This window comes from Natator depressus, chromosome 2, assembly GCF_965152275.1.
Source record: "Natator depressus isolate rNatDep1 chromosome 2, rNatDep2.hap1, whole genome shotgun sequence".
Classification (NCBI taxonomy): Eukaryota; Metazoa; Chordata; order Testudines; family Cheloniidae; genus Natator; species Natator depressus.
This window is the reverse complement of record NC_134235.1, coordinates 257,835,499-257,858,830: the sequence shown is the minus strand read 5'-3', so window position 1 is coordinate 257,858,830 and position 23,332 is coordinate 257,835,499. Positions and strand designations below refer to the sequence as shown.

Sequence of the window (23,332 nt, the reverse complement as noted above, 5' to 3'; positions counted from 1 at the left end):
ATACTTCCTTAACTTGCTGACAAGAATACTGTGGGAGACCGTGTCAAAAGCTTTGCTAAAGTCAAGAAACAATACATCCACTGCTTTCCCTTCATCCACAGAACCAGTAATCTCATCATAAAAGGCGATTAGATTAGTCAGGCATGACCTTCCCTTGGTGAATCCATGCTGACTGTTCCTGATCACTTTCCTCTCATGTAAGTGCTTCAGGATTGATTCTTTGAGGACCTGCTCCATGATTTTTCCAGGGATTGAGGTGAGGCTGACTGGCCTGTAGTTCCCAGGATCCTCCTTCTTCCCTTTTTTAAAGATTGGCACTACATTAGCCTTTTTCCAGTCATCCGGGACTTCCCCCGTTCGCCACGAGTTTTCAAAGATAATGGCCAAGGGCTCTGCAATCACAGCCGCCAATTCCTTCAGCACTCTCGGATGTAACTCGTCCGGCCCCATGGACTTGTGCACGTCCAGCTTTTCTAAATAGTCCCCAACCACCTCTATCTCCACAGAGGGCTGGCCATCTCTTCCCCATTCTGTGATGCCCAGCGCAGCAGTCTGGGAGCTGACCTTGTTAGTGAAAACAGAGGCAAAAAAAGCATTGAGTACATTAGCTTTTTCCACATCCTCTGTCACTAGGTTGCCTCCCTCATTCAGTAAGGGGCCCACACTTTCCTTGGCTTTCTTCTTGTTGCCAACATACCTGAAGAAACCCTTCTTGTTACTCTTGACATCTCTTGCTAGCTGCAGCTCCAGGTGCGATTTGGCCCTCCTGATATCTTTCCTACATGCCCGAGCAATATTTTTATACTCTTCCCTGGTCATATGTCCAACCTTCCACTTCTTGTAAGCTTCTTTTTTATGTTTAAGATCCGCTAGGATTTCACCATTAAGCCAAGCTGGTCGCCTGCCGTATACTCAATCATAAGCTGGTTCGTTTATAAGCTGACCCCCACCCCCAAGATGGATAAGTAAAAATGGAGAATTTTTATGACCCATTCATAAGCCGACCCTGTAATTCAGGGGTCAGCAAACTTTGGCTCTTGGGCCATCAGGATAAGCCGCTGGCGGGCCGAGATGGTTTGTTTACCTCGAGCGTGCGCAGGCACGGAGGTAAACCTAAGTAAACAAAGTGTCCCGGCGCGCCAGCTGCTTACCTTGACGGGCCGGGGCAGCAACTGGTGGGGACATTTTTTGCGGGGGAGAAGCTGGGGGTCAGGAGAGTAACCCCTGTGACCACCCCCCACATGACCCCACCCCTAGCCCGGGATCCTCACACTCTCCCCATCCCATCCCATCCCATCCCTTCCCACCTTATCTGGGGAGGGCCAGGGGAGGATGTCTCTGGCCTGGCTGGAGCTGCTTTGGCAGGCTGGTCAGCGCGGCCACAGCCTGCTCCGGCGGGCCACACCAGGCTGCACGGCCGCAGCACGTTCCAGCGGGCCGGGCGGCGCGGCCACAGCCTGCTCTGGGGGGCGGGGCAGCATGGCGCAGCTGCAGCCTGCCAGTCCCGGAGCTGCAGCCCACAATATGTGCCAGTTGGTTATCATGCCAGCCCCGGAGCTGCAGCTGCTTCGGCGGCTGGGGGGAGAGCAGCATGGCCAGAAGCAGAGAGACTCTGGCCCCGCCTCTTCCCTTCTGGCTCTGCTGGCTGTGCTGACTCTCCTTGCCCCCACTGTTGGGGGGTGGGGGGGGCACTGTGTCTCACCTCTCCCCCTCTCTATACCCGTTCATAAGCCTACCCCCTTCTCTGGTGTTTCCCTTTTTTACTAAAAAAATTTGGCTTATGAACAAGTATATACAGTATGTTAAATGTACTGTGTATTTTAATATACGAAAAGAAAAGGAGTACTTGTGGCACCTTAGAGACTAACCAATTTATTTGAGCATGAGCTGTAGCTCACGAAAGCTCATGCTCAAATAAATTGGTTAGTCTCTAAGGTGCCACAAGTCCTCCTTTTCTTTTTGGGAATACAGACTAACACGGCTGTTACTCTGAAACCTTTTAATGTACAGTGTGCCCAATCCTACCCTCGAGTGCATGTGCACCTCCAGTTGCCTTCAACTGGAATTGCATGGATATGTCAATGAGCAAAATTGAGTCTGGTCTGACTTAATCTTCAAAGACAAAAACAGACTTACCCAGTTTTATAAATCTGTTGATATAATGTCATTGGTGTGCAAGACGCTTTAGATACACATGACACAAGTTCCCTGCCCTTGGGGGTTTACAACCAAAGACCCTGAACCTGCAATTTGATGCACATCCTGTGAGCTCCATGGAAGCCAAGGACAGTTGGCAAGATCATTCAGAGGGTGTGTGCAAGTGCAAAGTCTTGTCATCAGTCAGACTGATAACACAACCAAAATGTCACTGCCTCATGGTGAGTAAGGAAGTGGAGAGAAGGATAAACCTCAGGTAAAAACAAAGTGGAGAATACTATCATAGTGTGTTTCGTATAGAAACCGGACCCTGTGGCTCCGGAGCCACATGGGGCTCTTCAGAAGTTAATATGCAGCACCGACTCTGGGGCTGGCACTACAGGTGCCAACTTGTCAGTGTGCCGGGGAGTGCTCACTGCTCAACCCATGGCTCTGCCACAGGCCCTGCCCCCACTGCACCCTTTCCCGCCCCCTCCCCTGAGCCTGCCAGGCCCTCCCCCCCCAGAGCGTGCTGCATGCCAGCGAACAGCTGATCAAGAGGTGCGGGGAGGGAGGGGAAGGGCTGATCGGGTGAGTGGGAGGTGCTGGGGGCAAAGGAGCTGATGGGGGGGCTGCTGACGTATTACTGTGGCTCTTTGGCAATGTACGTTGGTAAATTCTGGCTCCTTCTCAGGCTCAGGTTGGCCACTCCTGCTTTTAATGCTTTAAAAGATTGTTTTAAACTGACTCCAGGGCAGTGGTTCTCAACCTATTTACTATTGTGGACCGCATATAATACAACCTCTATGGCCCTGAAGATGTCACATGGGCCGCAGCTCTGTGCTGACTGGGCCGCATGTTGAGAGCCACTGCTTCAGGGTGTTGATGCCCTATAGTGCTGCTTTGGCCTGGGAAGATGGTGCACGCTTCCAGCGTGTGGTTTTCAGAGTTTCTCTGTGCATGAAACTGCTATTGAACTTCATGGCTACAGAATGGGACCCTAAAGCAGCAATAGTGTGACACTTCAGAATTCTGCTTTAAAAGTTTCCGCTCCATCACTCTCAACCTCTCGCTTTTTGGAGTAGTACAGGATCTCCGTAGTCTGCTCCAGAGCCATTACTCCTCTTGCATGCTGTTGCCATAAATATTTTATATTCATATTGTAGTTGGGAGTAGGCTCTTGAAGCAGTTTATTCGGCTTTCCTCTTTTATTATAAATGCACTGGCTTGTTCCCAGTTTGATTTCTTTTTGGCCTGTCTTAATTTTCTTTTTCAAAGCAGATGGATTTCTTTTAGCAGGCCTGTTTGAACCTTGTACAGAACTTTGATGGCTTGTGAACAAAGTGTATTTGGTTATAGCTTCCTTTTGAGATTAAGTTCTGTGTTTGCAGCCAAACTAAACAGGATCTTGACGTCTCAAAATCTCATGTAGAACAGCTTTAATATTCATATGATTACTTATTTGCAAGATAGTGCCAACATGATGCATCATTGCATTGGATAGTACCTTTCTAGGACATGGAAAATACAAACATGATTAAGCCAAACACACTTCCAACAAATGCCAATAAACCAGCAAATCTCGTATTAGGGGCCTTATTGTGCCAAGATGTCTCAATGAGCTTTTACAGAAGTAAAATCCTGGCATTTGTTGTGTGAGGCTGTTTGTTTTAAGTTGTCTTATCTTTATCTTCTAAAGCCATTTCTAACGAAGCTAGAAAGTGAAAATCACATTACTAACTAAGCGTCTACTACTAGGTAACAGCCAAAATAAAACAGTTCTAATGTAAAGATGCCGATTCTGCTTTCGGTTGACCTGCAGACTTTTCAGTTTGGTCTGGGGGGTGGGGGTGGGGAGATGGATGCACCGGGCCCCCCATTAGAGAGGGTGCCAGACCAAGTGGCATCACAGTCTGGTTCACAGGGTCGCAGCACCACTCAGGTTTGACCTGGCGACCCTGAGTCATTCTGTGACCCCATGAACCAGATTGCAACACCCAGAGCAGGAAGCTGGGCTAGCCCCAGCAGAGTGAATGTGGGATCAGCTTGCTCTCCAACCTTCCCCCACCCACTTTGGGCCTCCCCTTAGTGGTCATTTTTTGGGAAGGATGTGGGGGGGCCTCAGTTCATATTTTGCTCCTAGCCCCCCAAATCCTCTGTGTCGCATTGCTTTTAACACTGACAGAAAACACCCAAGGGACATCAGCCCTCATATTCCCCCCACCCGTCAGTTCCAGATTTTTGCACACAGCACAGTGTGTCCTCAGTGCCTAGGTAACAAATAATAAACTTGAACATCTGGCACATATTCATGGTGAAAATAGGGGACTTGATTCCCAGTTTTGGTTCCCAGCTCTGACCTAGACTTGCTTGAATGAGCCACTTATTTCCCTTGCTTTAACAGTGGGGTGTTGTGGTTTCTCCCTCCTATTTCTAAAGTGCTTTGCGATCTCTGGATGCAATATGCTTTAGAAATGCAAAGTGGTTTTTTTTAAATGATTATAGGAATGAAGAGTTCATTTTCAAGTGTTTGTTCTTATTCAAGAAAGATAATTTGTTCAGAGGTAGGAGGATGGTGGGGATTTCCTGCTGAATTTCACTCTTTTTATATCCTCTCTTCCCCATTAGGTTGTTGACAGAACTTGAATCGCCTTCTTGGTGGCCATTCCGTGGCAAACTCTGGAAGGGGCCATTGGAAGCAAAGCCAAAGGAAGAAGCCACGATTTCAGGGTCGAAGAACCAGGAAGGAGTCATAATCAGAATTCCAGTTATCATCACCAACAGAACGAATTCTAATGTCATGCCAGGAAAATTCACAATTCTGGTTTCTGGCCTGGAAATCAGTGACTCCAATTCTCAGGTCATTCACCGGTTTGAATTGAAAGATGTAGATGATGTCAAAGTTCATACACCATATGAGATCAGCATCCGTCAGAGGTTTATTGGGAAGCCAGACACCTCTTATCGGCTGTTGTCAGCAAAGATGCCAGAAGTAATCCCAGTCTTGGAGATGCAGTTTAGCAAGAAAATACAGTTTTTGGAAGATGCATTGGGATTTGTCGGTGCAAGGAAATCTCCTCAGGCAGATCTGGGCAATTCCATTTGGCAAGCAGGTAAATGACAGAAATGAAGCAATCAGTCAGGAAGCTGGTTCATTAGTAGCAACTGTTCTTCAACAGTTCACAAAATTTGGAAGAAAACTGCAGATTTTACAGTGCAAATCCTCTTCCTTGCCTTAATAATCTAATGGTGATGAGACCACGCAAATGATTAAAGGAAACCTTTGACAGTAAGAGAGCAATATTAGCTATCATCACTAGTGACAGGTACCTATATATGAGAGCAAGGGGTGTGGATGGAGAGATGGGATGAGCATTTACCTACCAGCTTGAATATAATTTTGCCAGGGTTTGGCTGTACATCACGAGGCCTACATTTTCAAGAGCAATCAGTAACTATGGGTACTTTGATTCTCTCCCTCTTCCCCTTCCCGCAAGAGCCCAACTTGAGACATCTTAAAGGGGCCTGATATTCAGATAGTGCTGAGCACTCTTTCAAGTTGGGCACTCAGAAGCTGAGTTACCCAAACATACTAATTGCTTTTGAAAGCGATTAGTTTAGATATGAGTTTCCTTCGGATTCCTGTCTCCATTTTAAGTACCTTTTTGCTCTCTTGCCCCCTGTTGGACTTTTGTGCCTGCCTTTTGACAGGTTTCAGAGTAGCAGCCGTGTTAGTATGTATTCGCAAAAAGAAAAGGAGTACTTGTGGCACCTTAGAGACTAACCAATTTATTTGAGCATAAGCTTTCGTGAGCTACAGCTCACTTCATCGGATGCACCCTATGAAGTGAGCTGTAGCTCACGAAAGCTTATGTTCAAATAAATTGGTTAGTCTCTAAGGTGCCACACGTCCTCCTTTTCTTTTTGTCTTTTGACAGTGGTCTTTTGAGGTCCACACCCTTTCTCTCCCCACCCCCGACAGGCTTGAGTCCTGTGTCACAGCTCTTTTCCTTTTGGCTGATGACAGCTGGAGGTAGTTCTGCACTGAACCTGGCATTGGGTTAATCGCAGCCTGTTCAAAACTGCTAAACTTTCATCCCAGCATGATTTAAAATGACCAAGCTGTTAAACACCAACTTCAGTAGACATGCTATGAATAATAATTAAAATTATAGCAGACCAAAAAGCAGCAGAGACCTACTACTCCTAGCTCCCATACAGGTAATTTGTTTTTAAAACCATATTATTTGTACACAAGAACCCACTTGTTCTAGAGGAGAGTAGATGAATCCATAGTATGGCCATTTTAAGGATAAACTGCAAGATTAAAAACCTTTCCATCACAACCAGAATGAAATTAACTATCACTATTCTCCTTCCCTCACCCCCTCCAAACAGAAGTATTCTGCAAGCACCATTTTCTGTGACCCCTAATGCAGTGGGGGCCAACCCTAATGCAGTGGGGGCCAATAGCTACGCTATTTTCGTAGCTGAAGTTCCGTAACTTAGACCGACTTAGCTCACACCCCCTCCCCACCCAGTGTACACCAGGCCTAGGGATTTCACTATTTTTCCATTCTAACCTTGAAGGCACTCAGATATCATGGCGAGAGGTGGCCGGACAACGCTGGTACTGAGATATGGATGGATTTGGGGGGGGGGGGGGCAGTTGACTGAGGAGCAAACCTGTTAAAAAGATACATTCCCAGTGCATTTAAAAATTTGAATAGCAATAGAAAGATGACATGGCAAAAGAATAGGTGAAACCAACATACTTTCTATGCACTGAACTAAAATTGGATTTCAGGAGGGACAAAATGTTCTCTTGTTGACCAGTCTTCAAGGAAAAGCTTGAAGCTTGGAAAAGCTTGTTAATTTTTAAGGAAATAACTCTTAGGCACTTGGCACTAAAATGTAAGCACAACGACACAGAGGAAAAACAACCTGCTGATTTCCAAGCACTGAGTTATCCAGGCAAATTGGTGTTCAGTTCCTGATAGACTTAATGCTTGTTACATAAAATAATTGGTTATAAAGCCTTATTTTGCTTCATTTCTCACTACTCTTCTCTGTTTGCATCTGAGTCAGTGAGTCGAGGATGTTGCTGTCCTATCCCCACCTGCATTTTTACTGTTTAAGTTGGAAACACCAGTAGAAGAAACTGGAGGTTGTGGAAATCATGACGTCTGTGACTCCACCAAAACTTCTTTCCCTTGTTTGTTCCGTCTGTAGATCCAGTATCCATGACATATTGTTGCCACAAGATGGCAGTCGCTGACTGCATTTTAACCTGTGGGTTTTTTCCATAACCTCTGGTGGAAACATGGGATTTTTCTAAAGGAAAAAAATAATTTTTTTCAGATGCTGAATTTTGATTCATGAACTAAAAGACACAGATAATCTTTTGTACAGTTGTCTTCACAATTGAGACTTTCTGTAACAGCAAATGCTAACCCAATGCATTCCCATGATTTTGACAGAACACTGCCATTTTAATATCACCTGAATATAATTCCCTAATGAAAGAGTCATAAACTATGCATGCTTCACATTCATTCATACATATGTATGTATATTTTCATCATCGTTTTGACTTGGGTTCAAGTAAAATCCTTATTGAAGCATTCTGTTTCTTCTAGTTTGCTTGAAACCAGTTGTCTGATTGCCTTGGATTTGCTTACTAGCTTTAGCCTACTGGACAAGCCCATCCAGGGTGTCCAACAACCTACAATTATCTAGTTCTTGTGCCTTAGTGTAGGATAGGTTTTGCCAGACTGGATCAGAGCCGTAGACCACCTGGCCAGTAATAGCTACTTCAGAGAAATGTACAAAAAAATCCAACAGTGCACAGTTATGGGGTAGCCTGCCCCCAGGGAAAGTATCCTCCTGACCCCCAATAGTTAGAGGTTGGCTTATGTCCTGCAGCATGAGAGTTTTACATACCTTCCAAAACTCCTGAATTTTTAATCCTTACTATTATAACTAGGGTTTATTGTTATCCATATAAACGTCCAGCTCTTTTTTGAGGCCTGCTAAGCTCTTGACCTTAATGATACCTAGTGACAATGAGTTCCCTGGGCCAATTGTGGTTTGGGTGAAGAGAACATATTTCCATTTATCACCTTTAAACGTTTCTGCCTTTCAGTTTAATTTAATCTCCCTTTTATTACGTAAATAAAATATGCCCAATCTCCTCCTGTATGCCATTCATTATTTCCTGTACCTTTCCTATTTCTCTTTTCATCAAGATAAACAGGGCAGAGTATATTTCCCAGTGAATTAACTAGTGAAGGAAGACTGACTATGAATATTCTAATGAATTAACTAGTTTTAAATGGCACTCAGTTGGTAAGAGAGACAAAGAATCTTGTCTAACCATAGATGAAGTTTTTTTCCATGTTCCTTTAAACAAGATTGCAGTAGTTGTTTACTACAAACAGTATTTTTAAAAAAAGCAGCGTTTGATACTTAGCGGCTCAGAGGATACAAGAGGAAGTTGGACAGAGATGTACTAGCACAGTGAATTACTAGCTTGTTTTAAAGCTTGACTGTCTGAGTTCAATAACGGGCAGACTGATAACCAAATAATTCCAGGGGATTACGAGTTTGCAGTAATTACATGTGAGGGATTTAGGTTTTTGTATTTGTAGTTTAGCTTTTGTCTCCTTTTTCATTAAGAAGTAACGCTATCCAAAGTAGTAGCGTATGTGCTGTCAGGCGCCCAGCCAGCTTGGCACCAGTTCTTTGGATCCAGAGCGAACTCCAGCTTCCGACTTATTTACTTTCTGTCCTGATGTCTCCAGCAGCTGTTGTCGCTGTGCCGTGTTAAGTCAGGCTGTGCGATAGCAGGCAGTGGCAGCTTGCTTCCACGTTCAGTGCCCCTTTAAGTGGGACCACTTCTGGGATGGTTGGAGTGTCTTGACACGTAAATATGGTTGGTGCTAAACACCCGAGACAATCTGCATTACAAATAATGGTCTTTAATCGTAGCACTTCTCTGGGACAAGAGGTATCAGATATTGCAATAGGAGCCGGTGCTTTAAATAAAGGACAGGTGGCACGCTGCTTCAGAAGTCAAATCCGTGCTCCTGCACTGATTAGCTCTGTGTGCGCAGTTATCGTCAGTATTGCCCTTTTGTTCCGGGGCTAGCTGACATGATTCACAGGTGTTCTCCAGGGCAAGCTGTGTTTTGAAAATTGAATTGACTAACGTGTGAAGGGGAAGCAGAAAGAGCCTAGGTTTTTCCTGTAGGGAACAAACATCCTGCCTCCGAAGTGTCATCTGCTTCAAACGTCTGCTTGAAGTCCAAAATTAACCTTTTAGCAATTGGCCCCCTGGTACCAAGTAGCTTGTCTGGGGCACGGCAGACCTTCCAATTGCTACATTCTGCAGACTAGCCTGAGAAGTTGTTTGTGTAGTTACGACTGACTCATGATCTCTGATGTGTTACGTAGATAATGGATTTTATTTCGGAGGAAGAGTGTATCATTAAATGTGATGATTCTCATTTGAGTTCATGTTGCACCCCAACAGAAGCCTCCACTGTGCAAAGCATAAAGCACTTAAGTTGATCTTACCTCCTGCATTCCCCACCTGTTCCAGCAGATGTCACTGAATGACTGTCTGAATTTCTCTTTACAGCCACCGGACACATAGTAAGCGTGGCGCAACCTGGATCCTCATCAGGAGGAGGCGGAGGCGGACAGGCTCAGCTGCAAAAGCAAAAACAAATCGTGTCTGAGTCAGAAACTCAAGAACTTAAACAGGTACTATCAAGATGAGCCCAGGTTAAAGCAGCATATACCAAAGCCCTTTCGTTGTGCCCTCCCCCAAAACATAAACACTGTGAAGGGGAGCAGGGTCTTATACACAGAACTCTTCATTTACTATAGCCGGAGTTGTCTTATCTCCCCTTTCTCTGGAACACTGGATGGACATAAAAAATAATCCAACCAATGAGAACCCCTCAGTGTGCTTATCCACCCACCTTTTGTTGGTTTTGGGGGATGTTTTTGCCTTTTTTTATTTTTCTGAGAAATCGGGGATTTGTCATCACGGTGAAAATAGCTCTGGGATTTTGATACATTGAAAAGTTGCACACTCGTGCCACCTCCATTCTACACTGAAAATTAAATGTTTCAATACTGATTTTCCAGGTCACATTATGCCCATTTGTACTTTCTCGTTCCCTGATTTAGGGCTCTTTAAATAGACACCATCAACTTGAATTTTTTTGAACGATCATTTATTTGTATTGCAGTAACATCTGGGGGAGCCATTGTGCTGTGTGTGGTAAAGACACATAGTAGAAAGAGTCCCTACCCCCGAGAGCTTGCAGTCTAGTTTAGATACAAGATCCAACAGGTGGATTGGACAGATGAATGTGGGGGCAGGGACAAGGTTGCAGTAAAAAGGCTAACTTATAAAAAAATTCTGGTCATCTACAGCTTCCTTAAAATATTAGGTCCTGAATTTGTTTTAAATTCCTTAAAAGACAAACAAACATAAAACATTTTTCTCCTGTCATGATTGTTGAAGCCTTTTCAGCAGCAGAGACTGACCATACACAGAGTGCTGTCAAGTACGCAAAGTAAACAAGCTGGAAAAGCAAAGGAACATATTTTCACTAACTTAAGTGTTACTTGTTTCTGTAATGAACACAACATTTTTAGACAGGTGTGACTTTCAAACCGATTGTGCCCCTTCAAAGTATTTCTTAAAGAATATCTTGGGGGTGTTCCTGGCACTGTCCTTTTCCTGTCTCTCACTTGAATGATGCTTTTGTGGTTTCTTGATCACATTGTGTAAAATAGCCACTTATTCTGCTTCAGCCTGTCGTTGTTTGTTCTCCCTCTTTCATGTAATTCCAGACACAAACCCCCTCTTTAATTAAATTGGATCTGAGTTTGCAAGTACACAGCAGTAATTTTAAGGATGACTAAAAATGAAAACCTTGCAAAAAACCATTGTAGTTAACAAAAATCACTACTAGCAACCCACGGATGTCAGAAGTAAGGTTAGACTTAACAGAAACCCAGACATTTGAAAGGTGGTCTTTGCAGGAAAACAGACTAGAGATTTTAAATAAAACAAAACAAAACAAAAACCTAAGGAAGTCCCACTAATCATTTCAAAGTTCACCAGAGCCCCTTTGGCCCCAAGGGGCCATTCTGATATTCCTAATACACCCAGCCAAGATTTTCCAGAGTGTCTGATTTTGGAGACCTCATTTTCAAGTACCCAAATTGAGAGACCTGGAAGTGGCCTGATTTTTCAGAAAATACTGAGCACCTACTTTCCGAAAATCTGGTCCCTGTAAGTTGCCTCAGGTTGCGCCCCCAATAACTGAGGTACCCAGAATAACACTTGAAAAATCATTGCACCCCACTTCCTTCCCTCACCCAAGGATAAATTCCATAATATGCCTCTTTGGACAAAAAATGGGTCTTGTAAACTAGATTTCACAACGACCTTGTGCATTAAACTCAATTGAAGTTTCTAGGATGGTCTGCTTTTGAGAGAAGGTGAGGGAAAAGGGGGAAATGTAAATTATGACAATGCAGTATTGTCCCCCTGGGATAGGGTGTGCTCCAATCAGCTAATTAGGCTGCAAGCAGGGGAGCTTTAGGCTGGAGGCAGCTAATTAGAAACAGGCTCACCTGTGCTGGAATAGGCAGGCCTTGTATAAAGCCAGGTAGCTGGCTGCAGTCTGGGGCTGGTTCTGCTGGGAAAGGCTGCAGTCACTCCTTCAGTGGAAGGAGTTGGAGTCTGGCAAACCCAGAGAGGAGGAAAGCCAGATATGTAGGAAGAAGCCCAGGAAAACAGTAGCAAGAGGTAGGACTGTAAGGGACTGTGGCTGCTTGTTATAGGGTTCCTGGGCTGGAACCCAGTGTACAGGGTGGGCCTGGGTTCCCCTACTAGCCCCTGAGGAGTGGCCAGGGCATTGGAGGCACTAGCCAGACAGCAGGTCTTGAAAAACTATGAATTCCCCAGAAGGGGAGGACTTCAGTGACTTGGCCAGAGGGATAAGCCACAGCAAGGAAGCTGCAGACCCAAGTCAGCGAGGCAGTAGAACGAGACAAGATGGGAGAAGACAACACTGGAGGGAGAGCGCAAGCTGGCCTAGCTAATCCCCAGGACGGATAGCAAGAGGCACCGCTCACAATGAGTGGATGCCGTGACACCCCTCAAAATCAGCATGCAAATCATTTAACTTTCTGACGAAACGTGCAGTAACTGAAGTGGAGTTGACCTTTTTTGAGGACTTTAAGGGCTTATGAAAAGCAAAGTCTGAAATTTATAAGTGCAGCAGCTGCCTCTCTACAATTCAGCCTAGCATGCAGTTGTGCAACTCTTATGCATTCAGCTGGGTTCCTTGTTTATCTCTTAACCTGTCAGCGATACAACTTCCGAACTAGGCTTTGCAGTTGTAACAGAAAGAGCATAAAAGCCAAAATGTTAAAGGAAGGGCTGTTGACCATGAGCTGTGAGGGCTGTTGAAATGCCTACATATTTTGCAGTACTTCTTAGAAGGGGCTGTTGAGGAATTCCTTATTCCAGGGCCAATTCATGACAAAATACACAGCCTACTTCAGTGCCTGGAAACTATTATGGCACTCTGCAGTTATGAGTGGTGAGTTTAGGCTGCTCCTTACTAAGTCGTGATCCTGACTGCTCCTGCCCCCAGCAGCTCATGCTGAAGAGGAGCCACATGTATTTGTCATGTCTGCATTGAGGACCTCACCTTCAGTGCTGCTGCTCCCAGAAGTTCTCCATGCACCATATCTGCTGTCTACTCCAGAGCTTTGGAACAGAGTCAGACAGCTCGACTGAGAATCTATGCAAACCTCATCCTTCTTCCCTGTTGAGAAGGAACGTGGTGGGATAGATTAGAAGGGAAGGAGGCTTGAGGATGTGGAAAATGAGAACCTTGGAGTACTTGAAGGGGCAGATGCCTACTACTAAAGGCAGGTATACAAGGTATATCTATTTCTGTGAGGTGAACTTTATACTAGGGTCCAGGAGCAGCACCCTCATGGAGATCCAGTACAAACCCTTCCAACTATTGTTGAGAGTGGTTGGTGTTTCAGAGTGCTGCTCCTGGACCTTGCAGTCATGGAGCAGGCAATCAGAGCATCGTATATCTGCTTCTGGCATGTAGGTATCTGGCAAACTTCTCAATGCCCTGAATATTTCCATTAGATTTGCCCTATACTCCAGTTTATTATTGGGAGGCAGCAATGACTAGTCAATAGGATGTAGGACTGGGAGTCGGGAGACTTGGGCTCTGTTGGCTGTGCCACAGACTCTGTGACTTTGAGCAAGTGACTTCACTCGTTGTGTCTCTGCTTCCCCCTCTGTAAAATGAGAAGAATGACAGTTGATCCTCTTTGTCAAGCATGTCGAGAATTAAGGGTGAAACAAGCACGACGTGCAAAAAGTTACTGTGTACAGGGTAGTATTGTAACTGTGGTGGCCACCATTTTGAAAATTACTTTATGGTATTCTGACCCTCGTGTGCTGAGTAACCATATTTTCTGAACAGTTTCCCTCTTGAAAATTGATTATGCTCATTATTTTTGGAATATCCTTAGTTCTGGACTGGAACTGGTAGGGACTGTGGAGGGCTTTGTAGAGCTCTTTGTGGAATGGGTAAGACCAACAGACCATCTTAGGGTCGGAGAGATGCGAGGGGAATAGATAATTAACAGACAGGGAAATATCTCAGCTAAAGGGTAGGCCTGGGGAGAAACATTCGTAGCTGAAGTTCTTTCACAAAGCTACTCGCATTTGTAGCAGCAGCTCAACAAACTGAATATTAAGTACCTTTTATTAGAGCCGGAAGCCCTCAATAGTCTGGAATTGTGATTGGGTACTTGAGTGAAAGAACTTGCCAGGACTTCACCATTGAGGTGTTTGTGTTTAAAACACGGCATTTTGTGGTTGTGTGGGCAGCGTTCCATTAGCTGGGCTATAGATTTGCAGAAAGAAGTCTACTGAGTTCCTGTGGTCTGTGGCTGAGTCGCTGTCTACCGGCTGACCATGGCTGACATCATGTCATTGGGTGTGGGAAGGGATATGATAACATTAACTTAAGGGTTGTGGTTGAGGAGGGGGAGTGGGATTTTGTTCACTAGATTTGGTTTGGCAAAATAAATTCAGTGCTTTCTAATTTCCGCTCTGTTAAACCTTTCCTGCCAACGAGCTATTACCCTTATGTTTACTACATCTGCAGTTTGCATATCCGATATAGCAGATGATACTATCTAAAGAAATGAATTTCCATAGCATTTGTGAAAAATCCATGGATTTCATTGTGTATCTTTCCAGTGGCTTCTCAGCGCCTCTTTGGTCCTATGATTGTTCTAGTTTAGTTTAGTCATTTCGCTCTGATACTTTTCTCTGCATTTATTTACCTTTGTCTTGCATTCACACTTCATCTTGGGAAAACCTAACCGTTATGAGGTCAAAGAAGTAGTGCTTAGTTGTGGGACCATTCATCAACAGCATCAGAGTGCTGGAATAGCTCTATTCCTAACTTATACATGCCTTAAAGCTTGATGAAACAATTAACCAGTACAGCGAATCCTGTAAAACTGATCTCTTGATTGCTGTCACAGTTCCAGACAGAATGCACCTGCTGTGCTATCGAATGTACCTGTTCTAGCAATCATTTTTTTAATTTCTGTCCTGTGCTCAGAAGTTGTGTGCCATAGGATGCACCCCACTGACACCCTGGAGGCCGCAGAAGAGGATTTGTGAGGTCTGAACCACTGGCTGAATGTGTACACTGCTTGAGTGCACGTGTGACGTGTGCCCGATGATGTACGTGCTGTGTGCAGCTACATGCACATGTCAGGGGCCCCGTTCCACTCCTGCCCCAAATGGGTGCACATGATCCCCATAACAGCAGCCTTATGAACCTCTGTATTATGGCAAGCCACATACCATAGCCTTTCTCTTCCCAGGGATGTAGTTTAGACATGCCAGGATTCAGATTTATCTGAGCAGGAACTGAGTGTAGGGGCCATTGCTGGATCAGGGGCACATGCATTTACACAAACAGATCCTTCCCTTGATGTCAGGCCTCACCCCTCTGTGGCACAGAGCCTGTGGAGTGGACTCCTTGAGGAATTCAGGGAAGCCAAAATCAGAGCAGCCAGCTTTTGTCTTACACACTTGCCACTTTCTGCGTTTTGCTTATTTTTACTGGTGGATACCTGTATGCAGTGTTTGACCAAATTTGTCTCATGCCTTTTTTCACATCAGGTTACCAAAACTGTGGTGGTGATATTTGAATTACAAATACAGGGCCTGAACCGAGATCAGGGTCCTGTTGTAAGCAATTTGGGACAGGAACACTCTTTATGTTTGTGTAGTGCCTGCCACAATAGGGCTCGGGCTGCATGTGCTGCCATAATACAAATGAATAATATAGTTATGCTAGGTGCTGTACAGACCCACAGAATGGGACAGTTCTGTCATGAAAACTTTACAGTATAAATAAATAAAAGTTGGGGAAAGTGAAGTCCTTATTATCCTCACTTTACAGTTGGGGAACTAAGGTGCAGACAGATTAAGTGACTTTCCCAAAGTCCCCAACAGGAAATCTGTAACTGGGTTGGGAGTTGAACCAGTTTTTCTGAGTTGTAGCCATTGGCTTCCTCTTACTGCTGGAGCTGGAAAGGCAGGAAACTGCTTGTGAGGCCACTGATCTTATTGATCAGTTCTGAATGCAAGTGGCCAGGAAAGATGTCTTATAACTTCAGTCCTTAGTGTTGCCTCTGATGTGTAGTAGCATGTTGTAAATAGAAAGGAGGGATTTCATCTCTTGATTCACAGCCCAAATTAGGGTTTGGCACAGAAGGCATCGGATCTTTTCGTGGTTGGCAGAATTTGTGCATTGATGACTAGACATCTTGTCATTGTTTTGCTCTACAAAAATAGCAACCATTTTTAAGGTTTGGCCAGACTACTGACTCTAGTAATCTTTCCAACGGTCTTTATGTGGGCAGTATTAGCTACAGCATTTTAACTATGTCAGACCACCTTTCGAAGAAAACGACACCCACACACAACTTGAATTTGCAGTGTGGCTACCAGGTAAAGGGTTAAGCAAATTGTTACCAGACTCGCAGTACGCCGACAAAGAAAATTAGTGGATGAAAATGAGCCACTTGCAAGGTTTTTTTTGTTTGTTTGTACCAGGAACCACATCAGCACCTTATCTTCAAATCAGACCCTAATGGGCAAGTAAAATGAACAGAGTACTGTAGCTGTCTGAATGTCCATTTTAGTTGCATTCATATTTTAAAAGCCTTCTGTTCGAAACTATTGTTCTTTCTTGGGTATTTTAAATTTTAAGCACATTTGAATTAATCTAGAGCACATCAAAATTAATCAGGTTCAAAACTAATAATAGGTCAGATGTTATAATAGACCTGTTTGCTTTTGCACAATTTTATTTTGTAAATTTTACTGGTGTCTCTGTTTGGGGAGTGGAAAGTGCCTCTTTCCTTTCTGGCTTCTCTTGTGCCACCTCCTGTTAATCTGTAAATGTGTTTGAGCCTCTACTTGGCATACCGGCAGCCCTATTGCCTTGTGCTGTGATCTCAATGGATTTCACAAGCTAAACTGGGTCAGGCCAGGCCAATACTTGAGCTCACTGATGCGTAACAAATTAATAAGAATCTTTTGAATTCCTGGTTGCTGCAGAAAGTGGTGGTGAGTCAATAGAGGAATTCCCCCACCTGATTTTGCAGTAAACCAGTGCCCCAGCATGGAGTTGGGAGGCACTGTGCTGCTGGAGAGGCCATCTTTCCAATCAGATATAAAACTAAGTTTCTGCCTACTTGCGATTTACAAAGAGTGATCTATAAAACCCCAGGGCCCTAGCTGATCTCCAATTTGAGTCGTTAAATTATGTCTGTAAATTTCTTCTCCAGTTCCAACTGGATATGGTAATCCTCATTTCCTGTTCCAAACTGATGTGTAGTGTAGCTGCACACTGCTAGACAGCTGCTGCATTTGATCTGAGATGTAGGTGAAGTGACCTCCATGTCCTTTACCTACAGTATCTCCCTGGAGATGTTGAGAGGGTTAAATGAATTAATATTTTTAAAGAGCTATGAGATCCCTAGATAAAAGTGATGCAAGGTATTAGAAGAGAAAATAGAACAACTGTCCTCCTCTTCATTATTCTTATTACTACAGAAACCACGTGGGCATGTTTTATCCTTTAGTAATTAACACTGTGTCAAACAAGGATCAACAGCAGAATCATAAACAGGAATGTCTTGTCTAGGTGCTCGCCATGTCATGGCGATAAGCAGAGTAAAAGGACCTAAATAGAAGAGAATGGTCTTTCCACAGATTCTGTTATGATGGAGTGAATAAACACCTGTTATAGCCAAGGAGGGTAGTGATGTTCTGTTGTTACACACAGTATCAGGATGTGTATGGCCATCATGGCAGCAGAAGGAACCACTGTCTAGAAGAGGGGAACTGAGAAGCGCAGTTCTCCATCCCCGTGATATGAGGCAGGTTTTCCAAATCCCGCCCTTATACATCTGTCAGGAAAGGTAGCTGAGTCTTGTCAGAAAATCAGCCGGGCTGGACAGGTGGCTTTGGTTCATACTAATGAGTTGATGAAGGAGGCTTGTAAAGGGAGCATCCAGGGGAGTGAACAAGAGGCACAGATTTAATTCTCATCTGAGCATACTGCAACAGAAGATCCAGGATAGTACACCAAGGGATTGCAAGGAAGTTTAGTTTTCTCTTTCACCATTTGGATCTCAGCCATATGTGATCACAGAAATTAGAGCTGGTAAAGGCCTACTAGGTCATTGTAGATGATCTTAATGGACCTTCCTGGCCTTAAATTTTGTGTTGATTTGTTTTTTTCACATTCACCTCAGTGGCTTTTCCAAACACTACGTAGAACAGGGTCACTGGGAGTTACCTTGCAGTCTCTCTGGATGTTTGCTTATGGTTACATGTGGGAGTGGTAATTTGCTAAGTTTAGTGTTAACTTAACTGGTTTATTTGTAATATAACGCTTGTGTGGGCCTCTTGCTTGTAGTCTGAATTAGTGTAGCAGTCAGTGTATCTGTTATTTCCCATCTTGATGACCCCAAAGTAGTCTCTTTTACATCCCTGACACCCCCATTCTTCCCCTCCCATCTATCTAATATGATCCTGCTCCACTGCTTCTGACCATGTTACCCTCCTTCCCCTTCAGATCCCTGCATGTCCCCTTTCTTCACCGCATCATGCTTAAATAACTGGTCTCTTTACCTTCTAAGACCTATTCAACTCTACTCTTGCCCAAGTATTCAATACAGTCTTTCACTGTGTGACCCCTCTCTCACTCCTCTGACTATTCCCATTTCAGTGCCCTCTTTGTCCGCTTCTCCTGCAGCCGCCTTAGGACCTTTTGCACAAGTGGAATGTCTTCTCACTGCTGATCTGTCAAGCCACTACCAATCTTCATTCAAATTGTTCCTGCAGACTCTCTACTTCCGTAGTGCTCACAAGTAGTGAGTCAGTTATAACTGAGGCAGCTAGAAGCACAAATTCCTAAACCGGGTAACCTTATTGCTCTAACCCTCACTCTTACTCACTCCGTCCTTTCTTTTGTTCTAGCCACACTTGCATCATGTCTAAAATTAGATTATCAGGACCGATTATCTCTGCTTGCCCCATAAGTCACTTAGCCTGCTTTGGGGCACTGTAATATTAAATGATGGAAATCTTAGCCCTGTCATTTTGCTGGACATATGGAGGTAGGACCTGATTATTTAAAATTTACATATTACAATTGCTCTTCACATCTGAAGATAACTGAAAAGTCTGTCCAGGTCATTCACCAAAAGTTCTTGATATCTTCTTCTGACAGATACTGAAGAAGCTTAAGAGCCTCGCCTTAGAAACAGACGCAGAACTGGAGAGACAGGACGAAGTTCTTGACGTCATCACCACCTCTGTAGACCGGACGACTTTGAATATTGACAAGCAGAACCGCAGAATGAAGAAGCTAACGTAGCACCCATACGAGCCAGCGAGGATGGTAACGAGAGAGATTGTGCAATTGTTTCTTTAACAGACTATTTATAGACTTTCTGATCATAAAGGAGCCATCTCTAATATTGTCTTGAATGTCGCTGTGGAACTTTGGCGGGGAGTAGGAGGGAAGGAATGTGAAAACATTTTCAGACTGGGATAACTTTTTTTTTAAAGGCATTTTAAATGCCTAAACTGTTAATTGTAGAGAAACAATGACTGTGAAATCCCTGCTACAGAAGATCCTTAAACTTAAAGTACTGTGACTTCATCTGAGTTGATGTCCATGCCACACGCTAAGTTACTGCTTTTGAAAAATAACATTTTTGTAATAAATAAGTGAAGATGAGGGGGTAGTGAATTATGTGTCTTTATACCCGATAATTACACTCCAAAGTTCTTGCAAGTTCTCTCCAAAAATAGAGAGAGAGTAGAAGTCGACCAATTCACACTAAGCACCAGGCTGAATTTTACGAATTAGTGATTGAGTGAACAAGCCTAATGTCAACAATATGTCAACAATAGAAGAACTTTGTTCACTTTATTGTACAAATGTAGTTTTAAGATTCCTAGCGCAGTGTACTAGTAAAGGTTTTATGTAATGGAGGCTTAGTAATACAAGAGCTTGCCACAGCTTTTAGTTATGAAATCTTTGGTAAGCAAGTGGAGACAGAGGACGTGTCTGTGAATTAGTGATTTGCACTCGGTGAGGAGTGCAGTTGAGTGTTGCCACAGGCTATGTCTCCTGCTACTTAAATAGCTTACTGAAAATAAGTGTCGAAGCAAAGTGGAGACTTTCATTTTCCAAAAGGGAATTCTTGGTCCTTTGATGTTCAGTTGAAGCTGCTTTGTCTTTTATACGGAATGACCAGTGGTAGAAATAAAAGTACACACTTAATTGATTGATTGTTGACTATACTATCATTGAGATGATTTGGTAGGATTGCCTGAAGCACACAAGTCTGTTCTGAAAGCACATGGAGTACCTTGTGTACATAAAGACCCTCGCTTATGTATAAAGGCATTTTTGGAATAAGATGCTTTCTGGTTGGCTGAAGTCCTTATAAGGTTTTAGCTCTTCAGAAATCTGATGATGGCTTGGCACAGATTCTCCATGGTATGACAGATATCATTTCTATAACCCTTCTTGGATGCTGGGAGGCTCGGGTCCATAAATTGCTTAGCATTTCTTCATTTTCCAAGGAATACACTTGTGATTGGTGTTCCCTTCGCACTGCTCAGATACGGACTTCATCAGAGCTGCATGGGGACCACATAAAGCCTGGTAGCTCTACTGCAGACCTATGGATTGAATGTCTCCTGATCAGTGCTTTAAATATTTTGTGTGCCTCTTGGTATGAATGGAAACTAACATGGTGGACAGCCTTCCCCCTTTCATGATTTTTCTTTTAAGTAACTGGGATGTGTGCGGACAAGACTTCTTGTCAAAGCCAGTCTTACATGGATACTTCATTGTCTTTCAAAAATAAAAGGGAGTGGCTGTAAAAAAATGTATCTAAACTATATTATTATTGTTTTGTTATCATTGATTTTAGGCATAGTTCACAATCTAGATGTAATTTATCTCAGTTAAACATGATTTAGTGTATACTTTTCTCTCCTACCATAAAAGTCATTGCCTAGAATAGGTTCCAAATAGCCTGTATGTAGCCTGTAGCAGAGAACTTGAAGGGGATTCATTTCTGCTTACCACTACCCTTTTCATTTTCTCCACTACAGCCCTGTAGTTAATTTGCTTTAAGGAAAACTGTTGTAACCTTGTCATTTCAAAGTGTTTTATAATAAGCTGATAGTGAATTTTCAGCATGTAACTTTACAGATAAAATCTTTTTCAGTGCTGAAGTTTTGAACCGGGGACCCCACTGATAATTGCCATGGGATTGTCCCATTTCAGAGTAATACGGACTACAGTTGAAGGAGTATATGGGAAATGACCTAGAGATAATAGTCTTGAAAACAATATAGTGCACATCTCTCCAATGTAATAGCTGGTTAATTTTTGAGTGACTTGCATTTTTGCACGGCAAGTCCCTTATTCACTATCTGAGTTGTTACTGGCATGCATTGGTGTCTTGTTCAGTGTTTCTGAATGTAGTAATGTTTAGGCTATAAGAAATATATACATAAAATATGTACCTCACTGTAAATAAGCACATCCGATTTTAGTTTTAAATATCCCAAGTAACAGTTGTCTTAATGTGATGAGAAAACATGTTTACAAGATGATTTATTTTATGAAACTTGTTTAGAAATACACTTTGCACAAAATGCACATTTTGGCGTGACGAAATTTGGACCTGGTCCTGATTTAGAATTGATTCCTAATGTTAATTAATCAAACTACGATTGCCAAAAACAAATAACATTTGCACTTAACTGGATTGAGTTTACCATTCTTTTTATGATAACTTATTGCTATGCTTTAGCTTTAGCTATGGCATTTAATTCACTACTGTTTTGTATGCGTTGGTTTACCTTGGTCTAACATGTTAATGCCTAAAAAAAACCCTGGTATTATAAGAGTAAAAAGTTTGAGATCTGTACATTTTCTGTCTAGCTGAATTCCATCTGCCCGGAATTCACTTTGATTCTGTAACTTGTTCTTTACTTTTATTAAAATAATATCTTGAAATAGTGATTTTTTTTTCTTCTGTTGGTACCAGGATTTCTTGAGTGCTTTTTGGTAGTGCAGGCCACTAATTAAGTGTGTGTCTCAAGGAGGCCTGCCCACCCAGTTTGTAATCCGTAACATCTCTGTGGCAACTACAGTGATTGCTTACATGGGAAAGTAACTGAGGTATATTTAGGTCTCGTTAGTGCGATAAACATGTCTCATTTGGAAAAAAAGTCAATCACACTCTTCTCATGTTCTGCATTTCAATTCCATCCTTCCATCTGTGCTGTATCTCTCTGCTGACCACCGGCAAGTGCTCTGTGTATCACAGCTGTCTTTAGACCACAGTTTGGAAATCTCTAGTTCCTACCTTTTTTTAATAATACCTAAAGCAACACTCAAGCTTGTTCAGATGCCCGCAGGATTTTACTTTACTGCAGGTCTCTTCCTTCCTACCCAAAGAACAGCAAAAATACCTGAGAATGAACCACAATCCATACGGAGTTCAGCGGTCGTCACTTTCTGACCATTCAAAGGGTTTGTGGGGGGAAATCTGCACTATATATATTCTAACAAATATTCTGTACCAGAAGCAGGCTCTGACAGGATGTAATGCTCAGAACCTTCTTGAATTCTTAGACAATGGGCTAGAGAACTGCCTCAGTATTCAAATTTTCAATTATTTGAACAGTTACTTGACATGTTTTGGGGTTTTTTTTAATTGATCACTTTCTGCTACCCTAACAACAAAAAAGCCACTTGAGCTTCTATCATTGCCAGCACTGAGAGAGGTCTTTTATGTTGGACATAAATACTGTTTTTTCAAAAATTAGTGTAAATCGAGAAGAATAAAGTCACAGAAGATACAGTGGCCAATGCATATAAGAAATGTATTGTTTTTTTATTCTTCAGTGAAATAACCTTTGTACATAGTCTAAAACGTTATTTCTAAAAAGTTGTGCCTTATATGTATAAATTGTAAGCTATTTGGGCCAGACACTCTCTTTTTTTATTACGTGTACAATGCCAAACACGATGGGGCCGAAATCCCTAATCTAAATAGAGAACAATAATCTAGCAATAAGGGTTCTAGTCTAAAAAAGAGTCTATTATTTCGGCCGGGTTTTTAAACCACTCATCGAACACTACACCCTTGCATGGTGCATAAATAGTCAGCTTTCAAGTTCCTGGGCATACTGAGTGATTTCTGGATATAGCCACAGCCTGTGGCTTTCATGTAGAAACTAATTTTACTTCTGTGGAATCGATGAAATGTTACAGTAATAAGCACAGCACTTTACACTTATAATCTGAGGATCACAAGGAGTTAATTAAAGCTTCACAACAGCTCGCTGTGTCTCCAAGGCTACACACTCTGAGAACACCAAGTTGTTCTCCGTAGAAGGAAATGGAGTAAGTCTGCCCACAGCTGTTAAGGCTGCATCTGGTAACGTTGGCTATGAGATACGCTAGCTGAAATCACTGTCCTGATTCATTTT

The 23,332-nt window shown here is 43.0% G+C and overlaps 1 protein-coding gene across 3 annotated transcripts in view; it reads left to right on the top strand.

Moving 5' to 3' along the window:
- The window catches only part of SNAP47 (synaptosome associated protein 47), a 38,182-nt gene extending 16,410 nt beyond the window's left edge, over positions 1–21,772 (top strand). For all 3 annotated transcript variants that reach the window (XM_074946438.1, XM_074946440.1, XM_074946439.1), the window contains exons 3-5: positions 4,765–5,249; positions 9,779–9,903; positions 19,035–21,772. In XM_074946438.1, the coding sequence (XP_074802539.1) occupies positions 4,765–5,249; positions 9,779–9,903; positions 19,035–19,181 (757 nt within the window). In that variant the 3' untranslated portion in view covers positions 19,182–21,772. The remainder of the gene's footprint in view (positions 1–4,764; positions 5,250–9,778; positions 9,904–19,034) is intronic.
- The last annotated feature ends 1,560 nt before the right edge of the window (positions 21,773–23,332 follow it).